At 42.9% G+C, this 15,485-nt stretch overlaps 1 protein-coding gene across 1 annotated transcript in view; it reads left to right on the top strand.

Annotated features, from left to right (window-relative positions):
- Positions 1-15,485, top strand: part of LOC141133437 (complement C3-like) — a 363,837-nt gene that overhangs the window by 240,538 nt on the left and 107,814 nt on the right. The window contains exon 23 of the mRNA XM_073622825.1: positions 8,616-8,819. Coding sequence (XP_073478926.1) covers positions 8,616-8,819 — 204 coding nt within the window. The remainder of the gene's footprint in view (positions 1-8,615; positions 8,820-15,485) is intronic.

The raw sequence follows: 15,485 nt of genomic DNA, 5'->3' as shown, positions 1-15,485 counted from the left end.
GCAGGTCTGTCACAGTTTCAGGTATTCTCCTTATGCGCAAGTTTGAACGTCTGGCTCTATTTTCGCAATCTTCGAGCTTAGTTTGAAGTATTAAATTCTCATTTTTTAATTGTTCCAATTCTGTTATATTTTCTTGGGTTGTAATTTCAATTTCATCCATTTTTATTTCTAGGGCTGCGGTGCGGTTTCCCAGCTCTCTTATTTCTTTGGTTAGGCTTTTTGTTATTTGGTCTGAGGTTTGTTTTAAAGCCTTATGAAGCATCTTTTCAAATTGTAATAATATTACTGAGGATGCTGAGGAGGCTTGTGGAGAAGTTTGTGAGAGGATTTGTTCTGTATCTGACTCAAATGGAGAGTCTTGCTGTGACATTTTCTGTCTGTGAGAGCGCCCTGATGCTGTATCTTGTGAGGTGACTGGAGCTGCTTCAGTTGCAGTGAGTGCCTGTGAGCTCTTTGTGAGGTGATTTTTATTTCTGCCACGGTTTCCTCCCAGTACCATATTTCCTGCCCAAACTTTCACAGTTTGTTCCCAGGGGCAAAAAGGTTCAAATGGATACCTTTTGAGCCTGCAGGCTCCGCTTTGTCCTTCTCTTCTCTCCTCAGCGGTGTGGAGCTCTAACAATGCATGTCTGCTCCGCTAGGCTCCTAGCTGTTTCACAAATTCCAACAAACTATCCAGCGCCGCCTTCCTCTTTGTTTGGTTCTTATATTCAGGGTGGTTTATCTGCCATAGACAAGGCAGCTCCCTGAACCTATCAATGAAGATTGTCATAAATTCCTTATCTTTAAAGATATCCATTTTCACTGCAAGACACAACACAAGACAAACCCTAATGTCAGCCTAAAGTCTACTAAACTTGTGCAAATACAGGCCTCAATCTAGAAGCAGTATAGGCCCAATGTAAAATCTTACCTTCGCTATCACGATCGGCGCCTCCGTTACTCCTTCCTCCGCTCACAGATCGTACGTACTACGCACGCGTGTTACGCTTTATAGACACTGCGCATACGTGAAACTCCGCCCGACCCTGACGTTCTTTCTACTCTATTCCCCGCCCCTTCTCGTTCGTCGCAGTGGGGAAGAGCACATGGCGGAGACACAGCAGGTGTCAGATAATTACACCAACGAGGAGGAGGAGGAGGAAAGCCTGGAGGCAGAAACATCCTGATCCAGAAGGAGACGATATAAGGCCTCAAATATGTCCTTTGGGGAATTGTTGGAGATGGTGGACATCCTGAAGAGGGCCGACTAGGATGGGAAGTATGGACCTTACCCCAATAAAGAGAAAAACACATGTGGGAGAGACGTATGCGCTGCACACCCCAAAACAATAATGGTAAAAAATGGACAGTTTCCCCGGTGGGGCTTTAGACAGCAATATCTTGAAATCCAGAATAATAAAAAATGTATAACCAGTAAGTGCATTTATTGAACCATGAACAATTGTAATGTTATAATTCAATTGGCATTACAACATAGAGCGCTGGCCAAGTAGTACAATACATATTCCAAAATATTAAGTCGACACATCTTTACACAAAATTATATACAGTCATACATTTCCGGGCTGTTGACGGTATAAATCCCAGACGCGTTTCGACCTTTGTACGGTCATCATCAGGGGGATAGTTGGTTCTATAAAATAAATTGAATATCTTCAAAATTTAAGAACATGTCATCATAAATCTCATTGTAAGGTTAAAAATGGTAGTATATTTACCGCTGAAAAGTAGAGGGAATAATCCTTTGGCCAGTAAAAGCCGTAAATGGATCCGGGGGGCCCCCATATTCGCCCCTGTCTCCCCAGAGCGCATGAGTCCAGCCCAAGGGGCTTGCAAGGAGCCACATAGACGCAGCCGATCATGGATATATGCCAAAAGTAGGCAATTAATTGAGTAGGCCTACTCAATTAATTGCCTATTTTAAGCATATATCCATGATCAGCTGCCTGTGAGTCTTACTATGACTCCACGCAGACCGTAATGGATGGCACTGCACAAATCCTTTTTGGCTCCAGCTTTTTACCTTTTTTGCTTCATTGCAATTTGGTTCATACAAGTCAAACTTTACCATACTACATCAGCCACACTGTGGCACAAGGTAAATTATAATACTATACATATATTCCTACTCCTATAATATCACAATACTACACTCATACTCCTATTCCTATAATCAGTTTAGATCTTTCACACATGTTTTTGTTTGTTTCAATTTGGTTTTATTCATTCACATACTCTCCTTTTGACTTGTTTTTCACTTTTATTCCACCATGTGTTGGCTGACACTACACACTCATTTTATTCACCTGGACATGGCACTGTAGTCAGCAGTGTGCTGGCCATCCATTTAATTTTACTTCATCATTCAAAGGGTTTTTCATATTCCTAGTATCACATATCACTTCCCACTTACCTGTTTTTACACACCACACCACTCAAACAACCCTATAACTATATAACCATTTCTTTTATTGTTTTGCCATATTTTATATAATTAATTACAATCATGAAACCTTAGGACACCAGATCAATATATATTGATCACTAGGATTGCAGTAAGCCCATACACTTCATACTCTTGCCAATGTGCTGAGAATCATTTTGACCTATTGGGTATTTGTCGCAGGTGCTGACTTCTCCTTCCCCTGGAGGGCATCTATGTGGCTCCTTGCAAGCACCTTGGGCTGGACTCATGCGCTCTGGGGAGACAGGGGTGAATATGGGGGCCCCCCGGATCCATTTACGGCTTTTACTGGCCAAAGGATTATTCCCTCTACTTTTCAGCGGTAAATATGCTACCATTTTCAACCTTACAATGAGATTTATGATGACATGTTCTTAAATTTTGAAGATATTCAATGTATTTTATAGAACCAACTATCCCCCTGATGATGACCCTACACAGGTCGAAACGCGTCGGGGATTTATACCGTCAACAGCCCGGAAATGTATGACTGTATATAATTTTGTGTAAAGATGTGTCGACTTTATATTGTGGAATATGTATTGTACTACTTGGCCAGCGCTCTATGTTGTAATGCCAATTGAATTATAACATTACAATTGTTCATGGTTCAATAAATGCACTTACTGGTTATACATTTTTTATTATTCTGGATTTCAAGATATTGCTGTCTAAAGCCCCACGGGGGAAACTGTCCATTTTTTACCAGTATGGACCTTACCCCAACCCCAATGTCAGAAAGGCCAAGATCATGGCGAAAGTGGTCAAGAGCCTGCACCGGAATTTCGGGGTACGACGATTGAAAGATCAGCTCAGGAAAAGGTGGTCGGACCTCAAATTAAGAGAGCATGAGCAGTACAGAAAGATCCTGAGAGTGCTGCAAAAAAGTAAGTAGTTGTGCTGTGTTCCTATTCTTTATGTTTATTACGTTCGTGCTGCTCCATGTGCTTTTCTTGACTGTTATCCAGTTTAAAATGTCAACTTTCATGTTCATGGGCACATTATTCGTTCATATCAAACATTGTTCGTTCAGCCTAGAAAACACCATTGTTTTGGCCATATGAATTTCCCCACATTTTTTTAGGGCCTACTTGTCTGAAACTAATTTGGTTGTGTAGATGGGTTTGTTACTAGAATGAAATGCAAACTAGATTCTGGGTAAGGAGAGGACACTCAGCAGCAGTTTTCACATCTGTACACTGGAGCACTAGTGTGGGACACAAGAACACCCTTGTTTATTATGGGTCCCACACAGGTGCTCCAGTGTATACTATAGGGGTGTCTCCATCTGTGAAGCTTGTACAAGACAGGTAAGTATTCAAGCTTGACAAAGGACAAGAAAAATGCTACATCTTGGAACTCTGCCAAAACAGACAATTGTACCCCACTTCCAAGCAATGTTTCATATTCCTATTTCTGCCATCAAATATCTGTGTGCTAAGTATACCTATTTTTTTGTACATAGGGGATAAAAGACTCGGAGGACACCCCTCATCCGAGGAGACCACAGACCCCCCACCTCTGGAAGAAGGGGAAATCCACCGAAGACCAGCAGAGCAGGAGGAGGAAGACGTGGTGGAAATTGGCACCACAACAGGTGAGTGTCTATGACCACAGGCTCAGGTAAGAGATGGATGCCGCCATATTAATAATACATGTTTTTTTTGTTTCTATCTTTTTAGGGGATCGTGATGTTGTGGATCCAGATCCTTTCACCTTGGAAAGTGCACAGATCATGAGGTGTTATAGGGACTTGGAAAACATTGTGAAAAGCATCAATGATGTTCAGCAAAAAATGAAGAACATCATTGATGTTTTAGGGAGAGTTTAAAACCCCTCAAAATCCTTTGGGTTTTTGTTGTGCAAAAAATAATTTTCATTTTTGTGTAAATTTTTACCAAAGCCAAATTTAAAAGAGGCACAGTGTGTCAACATGTGCTATCTGCCATCACGGGAGATCAATGGACGCGTTTTGGGGGTGCAACTCCTTCCTTAATAATAAAGTAGCTGTGAGGGAGGGGTTGCACCCCCAAAACACGTTCCTTGATCCCCCGTGATAGCAGGTAGCACATGTTGACATTCGTAAATTTGTGTGCATCTTCCAAATTTGGCTTTTCTAGGGGTGACTTCACCCCATCTGAACGCAATATCAAACACAGTTTGTAAATACTCATGTCTGAGATCGCCGTGTAGCTACGCCCCGACATGTTTCACCATAAAGATTTCTGGTGTGGATAAATAGTTTGATTGATTCGCCGGTTAGCCAACCCCATGATTAAATCTTTATGATGAAACATGTCGGGGCGTAGCTACACGGCGATCTCACACGAGTGCTAGAGGAGGGAGTGAAGGGGGACAGAGTGGAGCTCCAGTGAAGGGACGAGTGCTGCGGACGGGTGAGATGAACGTGAGCACACACACCTCCTGGGTCCGCCGTGGCCTGCCTGTTGTTAGTTTGGTTGCCATTGCTTGCTGTGCTGTGGGAGTTCTCCATTTGCCGTGAAGTGACTTGCCTGTCATTTTATTTTAAATGTGAGTTCAATACAAGTTGTTTTATGTGTGATTAAATCTTTTAAACGAGATTACACTATTGGAGCTTCTTTTATTTTTATGTCATACTACCAACCTGAGAAAAGCGGTGTTCCTATGGAGCAGTGGAAGTGTATGCTCGCATGTTAACCCCCATGTAAGTGGGTTAGAGGCTCTGTCAGGCCAAACACGAGAGTGAGAGGCCTTAACAGCTGGTGAGTTTGAATTTCAGCAGGGAGTCGATTCACGTCACAGAGGTGTGGTGGATGTTTGAAAACACAGCTGAGCAGTTTTGGAGTCACCCTCACTCTTTTTTTGGACTTTCTTCAAATATTTTCACGATTATTTTTCACGATTGATTGGTTTCTGGACTTTATAGATATTTACTGTGCTCAATTTTCATTATATATTTTTTCTTGGATTTATATATTTGTATATCACTTTCACTGAGTGTTATAATTTATATTAGCTCATATTGAATTTTATTTAATATTAATTTTTACTTTTTGGGATATTTAGCAATATATGCTTTTTCACTTTTTCTCTAGTCACGTCTGTATTCAGCTCACTGGCTGGATAAGAGTGTCCGGCATCTCCCCACCTGGGGATTAGCGCCACTATTTCATCTATAATTTTCTTTTGGTGAATTCGGTTTATATAAAGTCAGCAAATAGATGATTGAGGATAGATGGAGAATTGTTGTCAGCTGACTTAGCAGTTGGGGGGAGGGAGGGTTCCAAATGATTTGGGGACCCCCAAAAAAAAGCCTCTGGCACTCTGCCTGAATTTAAAGCACAAATCCCATTTCAAAACATTTTAGGGGTGTTTGGGGTAAAGCACTACTATGGAGCTGATAAAATACATTGTTAAGTGACTACATGAGGTGAATATAGGGCCAGGATAGCATGCTGGGGAGGTAAGTGAAGGCAAAAATGTATAAAGGAGAAAAAAAATAATTACCGAAAAATCAAGCATGCATGAGGACAAAGGGGACATTCACAGCATATTACAATCATGGTAATTAGGGAATGAGGAAAGAAATACAATATATTATCAAACATTAAATACAATAAAATGTGATGTTAAATGATAAAAATCTTACCTTAATATACTCCTTCTGCAGGACCTGGATGATGGCAGAACAGGTCTCTGGGATAATGATCCCCAGAGCCTGGGGGGAGATGCCTGTTGAGAACTTGAGGTCCTGCAGGCTTCTCCCCATCGCCAAGTACCGCAGGGTGGCGACTAACCTCTGCTCCGGAGTGATGGCTTGCCTCATGCAGGTAGCCTGCTAACATAAGGGGTCAGCAAAGCCAACAAACGGTGAAATACGGGGTCCGTCATCTGGAGAAAGTTCCTGAAATCATCAGGATTATTCTCACGGATCTCACGGAGCAAAGGCATATGACAGAACTGGTCACGCTGAAGCAACCAATTCTTGGTCCATGAACTCCTCCCCACCCTGTTCATGGACTGGACTTGTGTCAAGGTCAGGACCCCAACACCAAGCCCTCGCACAGCACGAACTCTACGAGGAGTACGTATACGCAACATGGCTAGAAAACGGTCGGCTGCTCAGAATGAAGTAACAGAACGCACTGAAGAACAGCAAGGCCTGTGAAGAGCGACCTGAAAAACTGTAACGAACGAACAAGAACAGAATGACAAGAGTCACGCGTCACTTGCTGCACGCACTGAAGAGCAGATACAAACCCACAAGCACAAACTGAACAGCAGAAAACGATCTGAAAACCACCAGTCTAAAAAATCGAATCGTCTCTCACCAAACTTTTACTAACACGAGATTAGCAAAAGGAGCCCAAAGGGTGCCGCGCTTGGTTCTGAACTGGCCTTTTCTAGTCTCGCCGTACGTGGTGTACGTCACCGCGTTCTTGGCGAGCGGAAATTCCGACAACTTTATGCGACCTTGTGTACGCAAAACAAGTTTGAGCCAACATCCGTCCGAAAAAATCCATGGATTTTGTTGTCGGAATGTCCGATCAATGTCCGATCGTGTGTACGGGGCATTAGAGTTGCTTACAGACTCCTGGGATATCTGAGTCTGCGAGTAATGTTACAATCCTGCCATTTTTAAACATTAATATTATATAAGGTGCAAAAAAAGGATGAAAGTCTTCTTTAAGGGTTTAGGGTAAGCTGTTAGATTAGGGGTCTTAAGTGTTGCAGAACAGGTTAAGGGTTAGAATGGAAGGTTAAGCATTAAGTGCCTATTATGACCAATTCACACCAATTCTTATTGGCACCCCAAACACGGATAGCAGTTGCAGGACAACACACAAAAAACACACCAAAACATGCATTGTAAAAGTGCGTGAGGCTCACTGTAAAAAAAGATGCAGGAGCTACTTTTGCACACTTGTCGCTTGTAGGGCAGCCCATTCAAGTGAATGTATGCAACAAACGTGCAAAATAGTACGAAAAATCTGTGACGCGACACACAGGTGTGAATTCTACCTTAAGATTAAGTGTTAGGTTTAGGCAAGATTTTTTCTCAGAAAATAGGTGCAGGTTCTCATATTACTCTTCTCCTCCTTACTCCATGCCACCCACCCACTCCCCCCCCCCCCCGGGGAAGAGAAGGAAAGTGGTGCATGCAGCACGCTAGTACAAATGGTGGGTGTGGTCAGGGCTCAGAATTGCATATCACACAGGAGGTGAAGGTTCAAGAGTGCGTAATACACAGAGTACAGGTCTCAGGAGTGCATATAATGCAGGATGCAGGGTTTAGAAGTACGTATCGCACAAGGTTCAGGATGCATATCGCATAGGATGCAGGTTTCAGAAATGTGAAATGCACACAGCTGAGGGTACAGGTTCAGGGTTTAGGAATATGTATTCTGCAGTTCCCAGGAATGCATATTGCACAGGGCTCAGGAGTGTTTATTCTGCAGTGTACAGGTGTGAGCCTTCTGCAGTGCTCAGGAGTGAGTATTCTGCAGTGCTCAGGAGTGAGTATTCATGCAGGGCTCAGAAAAGCAGTAGTGCGTATAGCACAGGGCGCAGCAGTGCACATCACGCAGGACTCGGGAGTGCAAACTGCAAAGGGAGCATGGCTCATGGATTTGTGTATCGCACAAAGGACATAAGTCTCAGGAATGGATAATACAAGCCAGTATATAACCAAAAACTACCTTCCAGCCTCTGTACCCCCAGGCATGATATTCTCTCCAAGCAGGCCCTCATTTCTCCTTTTTCCCTTCTTGCTCTGCCTCCTCTCTCAAGGTACCCTAGGAAATGTAGTTTGCGCTTTCCTGCTGCTCCTTTCCACAGGACTATGTTACAGTGTGGAGACTACATCTGCCATCAGTCCAAGTTCCTCCAAGCAAGTTTTCTGTCTTTCCCAAGAGGCATAGCTATCCATATCCTCTTCCTCTGTGTCCCCCGGGTGGAGGACAGGGCATAATCAGGCTGCTCACAGCCCTGTAGTAGCAGTGTTTTGCCAAAATTGGAACAGTTAGGAAGTACATAATGAGATGCCAGCAAAGTCCTTCAGTAGTGGTGATGTGATTACAATGATCGACAGATTATACTGAATAGCTGTGACAAAAACAAAGAGAAAAAAATAGTTTTGCCTAATGTTTTTTTCCTTTTATTTTAGGATCTCCAATTGCTGATTTCATAGAAGAATCCATTGATGGCAAGAATTTGAACAATTTGATCATACTACCAACTGGCTGTGCGGAGCAAAATATGTACAAAATGGCACCGCTTGTCATTGCCACCCTGTTCCTGGACAAAACGAACCAGTGGGAAAAAGTTGGATTTCACCGCAGGGCAGAGACCATAAACAATATGCAGACAGGTAAACCAAGCTGGCTATCCTCTGGCAGATATAAAATCCAAATACATAATGTAATTACGATAAGGTACCTGAAAAACCAAGGGTAGGCAAGCTTTTAGAGGTTGAGATCTACCTGGCCAACATGGAGGAAATCAAAGAACCCCTGGGGGAAGGGGGGTAGTGTCCTCTGCCTCCCTTCACATCATTGCCCCAACCACAGAGTAGTATTCCTTTCCCACTTTTATATAAGTTCACATCACTCCCCACAGTAGTGTCCTGTAACCCTTCCCACCCCCACTTTAGTGTCCTCTTCCCCTCTTCACATCAACCTCCCCACAGTAATGTACTCTGCCCCCCCTACATTAGTGTCGTCTGCCCCCCCTACACAGTAGTGTTCTTTGCCTCACCCACATTATTGCCCCCTGCCCCCCCCCAAAGTAGTGTCCTCTGCCCCCTCCTTCTAGCACCGTAGTGTCCGGTACCCCCCCAAAGCAAAGTCCTCTGCCCCCCCTTCACATCGTTCCCCCACTGTAGTGTACTCTGCCCCCCCCCATAGCAGTGTCCTTTATGACTAAAGCCTTCCAGGGCTGAAATGTGTCGATGTGTCTTGTTTATTGGATTCCCATTTATCCTGATGGGTCTTAATAAAGAAGATTTTATTAGCATGGTCTACTGTGTCACCGACCTTTTCATCTGGTGAGAGACATATGGTTGATCAGTTTTGTTGTGGATTTGTGATATGCCGAAGCTGGAGCAAGCTTTGTCTTCAGATACTACCAATCAGCCAGAGAATTGGGCTGTGAGAGGGCTCGGGGGCACCCTGTTCTTTACACTGTCTTTTCGGAGTTTATTGGACATCCCACTCCAAAGTAATGGATATTAATAAGGACTAGGGATGAGCCGAACACCCCCCGGTTCGGTTCGCACCAGAACCTGCGAACGGACCGAAAATTCGCACGAACGTTAGAACCCCATTGACGTCTATGGGACTCGAATGTTCAAAATCAAAAGTGCTCATTTTAAAGGCTAATTTGCATGGTATTGTCCTAAAAAGGGTTTGGGGACCCGGGTCCTGCCCCAGGGGACATGTATCAATGCAAAAAAAACTTTTAAAAACGGCCGTTTTTTCGGGAGCAGTGATTTTAATGATGCTTAAAGTAAAAAAAAAAAAAAGTGAAATATTCCTTTAAATATCGTACCTGGGGGGTGTCTATAGTATGCCTGTAAAGTGGCATGTGTTTCCCGTGCTTAGAACAGTCCCTGCACAAAATGTCATTTTTAAAGGAAAAAAAGTCATTTAAAACTGCTTGCGGCTTTAATGTAATGTCGGGTCCTGGCAATATGTATGAAAATCAGTGAGACAAACGGCATTGGTACCCTCCAGTCCATTACCAGGCCCTTTGGGTCTTGTATGGATATTAAGGGGAACCCCGCACCCAAATTAAAATAAGGAAAGGTGTGGGGCCACCAGGCCCTATATACTCTGAACAGCAGTATACAGGCGGTGCAAACAAAACAGGGACTGTAGGTTTGTTGTTAAGTAGAATCTGTTTGTAATTTTGAACAGGTACATTTTTTTTTTTTTTCCAAAGAAATTTTATTGAAAGTTTACAATTTTACAGGGAATACAGTGAAGTCTTAAAATACAATGACTTTACAATAATTCACTATTACATGCAATATGTCAACAGTCTATCCGACGTTGTATGTAACGATAATATAAATTCCTAGAGTTTCATAAGAAGAATGAACTCTTTAAAATCAACATATTCGTAACTGTCTTAGTATAATGTAGACGTGTGAGGTATAGATCATAGAAAAAACAACGTGTTTTAAAACGGGCAGAGGTATCAGGGTCATGATATGGGCTCTGTAAAAAGTATGAATATTATCCGACCATATTAGTTCTCCTCTCTGACCACCCCAGAGGGGTTCTAACTGTGGTCAGGGGGGGAACACCTACATGTGTAGTGAAGGATTCGGTAAGATCGGAGTTTCGTCTAGGGGGAAAGAGCCTGATGGTAAGTAAGCGTGAGCTTAGGTATTAGAAATCTATGTATGGGTATCAATTAATGTACTTCAACCTGTGAAGCTTTAAAAGTCTTATTATTAGAAAGTGTATGTATTGCATTTAGTGATATGTTCGGTGTAAAGTAATTGAGTTATATGAAATTGAGGGAAGGGTGGGGAAAGGTATGAGGAAGGCGGAGGACTGATTTTTTTTTTTTTTTTTTTTCCTTTTTCCCCCTTTTTTTTTCTCTTCCTTTTTCCTTGTAGAAATAGGATCTACGTGGTGCTTTGTAACAAGGGGGAAGAGATTCCTTTGGAAGCACTATCTGTTAGTTTCTCTTTGTAGTGTAACCAACATGCCCAAATTTCCCAGTATTTCGTTGGTTTGTCTCGGGATTGGTGTATGAGGTTTTCCATTTCAGCTGTCTTGTCAACTCTGCATATCCATTCTGAGATTGTTGGGGGGGAAGTGCTTCTCCAATGTACTGGGATGCATTGGTTAGCGGCGTTTATTAGATGAAGAACTAAGGAATTTTTGTACTTCGATCTAGGAATTGTCGTGTGGTGTAGTAAAAATTGAGCTGGGGTAAAGTCAGGTGTGATAGTTGTGATCTGACTGATTAATCGATGTATTTCTGTCCAGAATGGTTGAATGAGGGTGCATTCCCACCAGATGTGGAGTAGGGTCCCATGAGATGCATTGCATCTCCAACACAAAGGGGAGATACTAGGGTGGAATGTGTGGATTTTGTCTGGCGTTCTGTACCATTTTGTAAATATTTTGAATCTGCTTTCTTGTGTTGATACATTAATCGTGCCTTTATTTATATAGTTGTATATGCGATCCCATTCCTCCGTGCTTAAGTCCAGTCTGAGGTCTGTTTCCCACTGTTTGACCAGCTTGTCGTCTTTTATTTTATGTGAGGAGAAAAGGAGTGCATATACCGTTGATATTAAGTGTTTTTGCGGTTCTTCGCTGTTACATATGGATTCGAAAGGTGAGAGGTCTCGGGACCATTGAGGATTTGGATTAGAGTGTTGAAGAAAGTGCCGAATTTGCAGGTACTTGTAAAATGGTATTTGATAATTTGGTAACTGAGAAGTCATAGCTTGATGTGAAAGCAATCTATCGTTGTGAAACAATTGATTTACCCTAATATGTCGTCTGGGTGGGTCTGTCAATGAAGGGAGTGAGGAGATGTCCGGTTGGAAATCTGGGTTGTTTTCTAGAGGAGTCATGGGACCGCGGAAGGGTTTAAAGTTTAATTTTGAACTTGCATTCTTGAATTGCAGTGTTGTAGCATTGATTAAGGGATGAGTTTTAAGGTCTTTAGGAATGCTCGAGGGATTAAGCCAGGGTATGTGTGCCACTGGGATTTGGGAGAAAGCATTCTCTAGCTGGATCCAGTCCTTGTTGCTTCCATGTAAGTGCCAGTCGACTATTCTAGTCAAGTGGCATGCCCAATGGTATTTCTGAATATCAGGAAGATTTAAGCCTCCTTGCGATTTAGGGAGCGTCAGCCTCTCCCAACTCAATCTGGGTGTTTTAGAGGACCAGATAAAAGCCCTACAAATTCGTTTGTAGGTAACAAAGAAGGATTTGGGGAGTTTGATGGGGATAGCCTGAAACAGGTACAGTAGTCTAGGTAGTACGTTCATTTTTAAGATAGCTATCCTGCCAAGCCATGAAAAGGGGCCTGTGTGCCATTTATGCAGATCTCCTTGGATGGCCATTAATGTGGGTTGAAAATTCTGAGCGTATAGATCAGTCAGGTTGGTAGGAATTTTAATGCCCAGATATGTGATGGTTTGGGATTCCCATTGGAATGGGAAGTTGTTCTTACATTGTGTAACCAGTGTATTTGGCAGGGTTATATTCAGGGCCTTTGATTTGGAAAAGTTTATTTGTAGGTTGGAGAGTAATTTAAATAGAGAGAAGTCCTTAAGCAGGTTGGGGATGGTGGTTATAGGTTCCGTTAGAAATAGTAAGATGTCATCTGCGTAAGCAGCTACTTTATAGTTTCTGTGATTTATCTCTAAGCCTTTTATATCAGGGTTTTCTCTGAGTTTGCATAGCATAGGTTCCATGGTGAGTATGAATAGTAAGGGGGAGAGGGGACAACCCTGTCTCGTTCCGTTAGACACGGAGAAGGCGTCCGACAGGCAACCGTTCACTCTGATTTTTGCTGTTGGGGAGGAATACAGAGCAAGAATCATCTGTAAGAGGCGTGGCGGTATACCCACTATACGAAGTGTTTCCTCCATGTAATCCCAGGCAACCCTGTCGAACGCCTTCTCCGCGTCCAGGGATAAGAAAAAGCCCTGGGTCGAGGTAGAGGAAAGCCAATGATGGATATTTATAGCCTTTGTGGTGTTGTCCCTTGCTTCCCTGCCGGGGACAAAACCGACTTGGTCCAGGGATACAAATCTGGGAATTAGGGGAAGTAGACGATTGGCCAGTGCCTTGGCGTAAAGTTTTACGTCAACGTTTAGAAGCGATATGGGGCGATAGTTTGATACTAGGGTAACGTCCCTATCAGGTTTTGGTATAACAACGATATGTGCTTCTAAGATGTCTTTGTTCGCACTATTTGTGGGGTTAAGATTATTAAAGGCCTGTACTAAATGTGGAATGAGTATATCTGGGACGGTTTTATAGTAGCTCACCGTTAATCCGTCAGGACCTGGGCTTTTGCCGGTTTTCAATTGTTTCAAAGCCTGTAGGATTTCTTCTACAGATAGTGGAGAGTCTAAACCTGCAGATTCTGCATCGTTTAAGGGTGAAGGGGTATATTGTTTTAGGAAGTCTTGTATCTTGGATCGTCTGTCGTTGGTGTCTGAAGCTGTCAGTGGGGAAGTTAGATTATACAATTTGGAGAAGTACCTTACGAATTGGTCTGCTATTTTATCTGAGGTCTCATAGGTGTTTCCTGTCGTGTCTTTTATTGTGTGGATAGTGTTCATCGCCTTCTTAACTTGTACAGCCCTAGCCAATAGCCTCCCAGATTTGTTTCCGAACTCGTAGTAGATTTTTTGAGTCAAGGCGAATTTGTGTTTTATTGATTTGTTCAATACCTCCAGGAGTTCCTCTCTGGCTTGTATCAAATCGGACAAGGCATTGTTGGCTAGGGTTGCTTTGTGTTTTAGTTCTAGTGTATGTATGCGTTTAGTCAATTCCTCAATGCGGGCTTTTCTTAGTTTTGACCGTTTGGCTGCTTGGGATATGAATACTCCCCTAATAACACATTTATGTGCCGCCCAGATTGTGTCCGGGGAAGAGCCTTCTTGTATGTTTTCAGCGAAGTAATTTGTAAGTGTTTTGGAAAGTGTTTGAGTTGTTTCTGGGTCAGTGAGAAGAGAATTATCGAGTCTCCAAATGTGTGATCTATCCATTGTGGTGGGGATGTTTAGGGTCATAGTGATGGGGTTATGATCTGATAGGATCATCGGCTCAATATTTGCTTTCGTGAGATATGAGAGATCATTTTGGGAAATAAAGAAGTGGTCAATTCTCGAGTACTTGTGATGGGGTGGAGAGTAGAAGGTGAAATCCTTATCTTTAGGATGTAGAGTACGCCATGTATCGTGAAGTAGCATATCACTGAATTGCGTTTTTATCGCCCGTAAAGCTCTGTAAGACAGTGAGGATAACCCATTCGATGTGTCCAAAGAGGGATTTAAGGCCACATTGAGGTCTCCGCCTACGATTAGTGTGCCCGACTGAAACGTTAGAAGGTGTTGTAGCGTTGTCCGGAAAAAAGAAACTTGTTTTGTGTTTGGTGCATATATGTTCGCTATTGTGATGGGTCTTTTGTGAAGCGTACCTTTAATAAAAAGATAGCGACCCAGTGGATCCCTGTGGACTTCTGATATGAGCAGCGGGCAGTGTTTCGATACTAGGATGGAAACCCCTTTGGATTTTGCATCTTTGTTGGTTGCGTGGTATACCGTTGGATAATGTTTAGTGTATAGTTTGGGAATGCTATCTGTTCTGAAGTGGGTTTCCTGAATGAGTGCAATATGGATTTTTGATTTCTGTAGAGAGGAAAGTAATTGTGATCTTTTTTCGGGTGTATTGAGACCTCGTATGTTGACAGAGCAGAGTTTGAGGTGTGCGGTTGAAGGAGCTCGATCCTGATGTGAGTTGAGTGTACTCATGACCTCCGCCACGAAGGTATGTGGATGTGGGGTAAAGGGCAGTTAGGTTTAGGGGTATAGGAAAGTCTCAGGAGTTAAGTTAGACTTAGGTTACTTTTCCTTCCTTTTTTTTTTCTTCCCCTTTTCCTCCTCTTTCTCCTTTTCCCTCTTCTCTCCTCGTTAAAAAAAAAAAAAAAAAAAAAAAAAAAAAAAGGGAATATTCGATGTACCGATGAGGCGATGGAGAATCTTTCTCCCAACCTCGTTTGGGGGGGTATCGGTTATGTACAGAGCGGAGTCAGAACGCGTCCCACAACCTGTGTGGTCACACCCTGGTCCGCTGCTGTGTGGGGGTTGTCCCAAGCCGGACGCGAGTGAGGTCACAGATCCTAGAGATATCCGCTACCGACTGACCATGTTGGAAGGTGATGGAGATGTTGGAAGATTACAGAAGAAGGGTGCGGGGGTCTATATTTTGTGTAATCCTCTAGTGGGTGACACTTCCGTGTATGTGTAACTCATTGGTATATATTTAAATCA

Source organism: Aquarana catesbeiana, linkage group LG03 (genome assembly GCF_042186555.1).
Source record: "Aquarana catesbeiana isolate 2022-GZ linkage group LG03, ASM4218655v1, whole genome shotgun sequence".
NCBI lineage: Eukaryota > Metazoa > Chordata > Amphibia > Anura > Ranidae > Aquarana > Aquarana catesbeiana.
The sequence above is the reverse complement of the archived record's forward strand: the minus strand, read 5'-3'. Positions and strand labels throughout refer to the sequence as shown.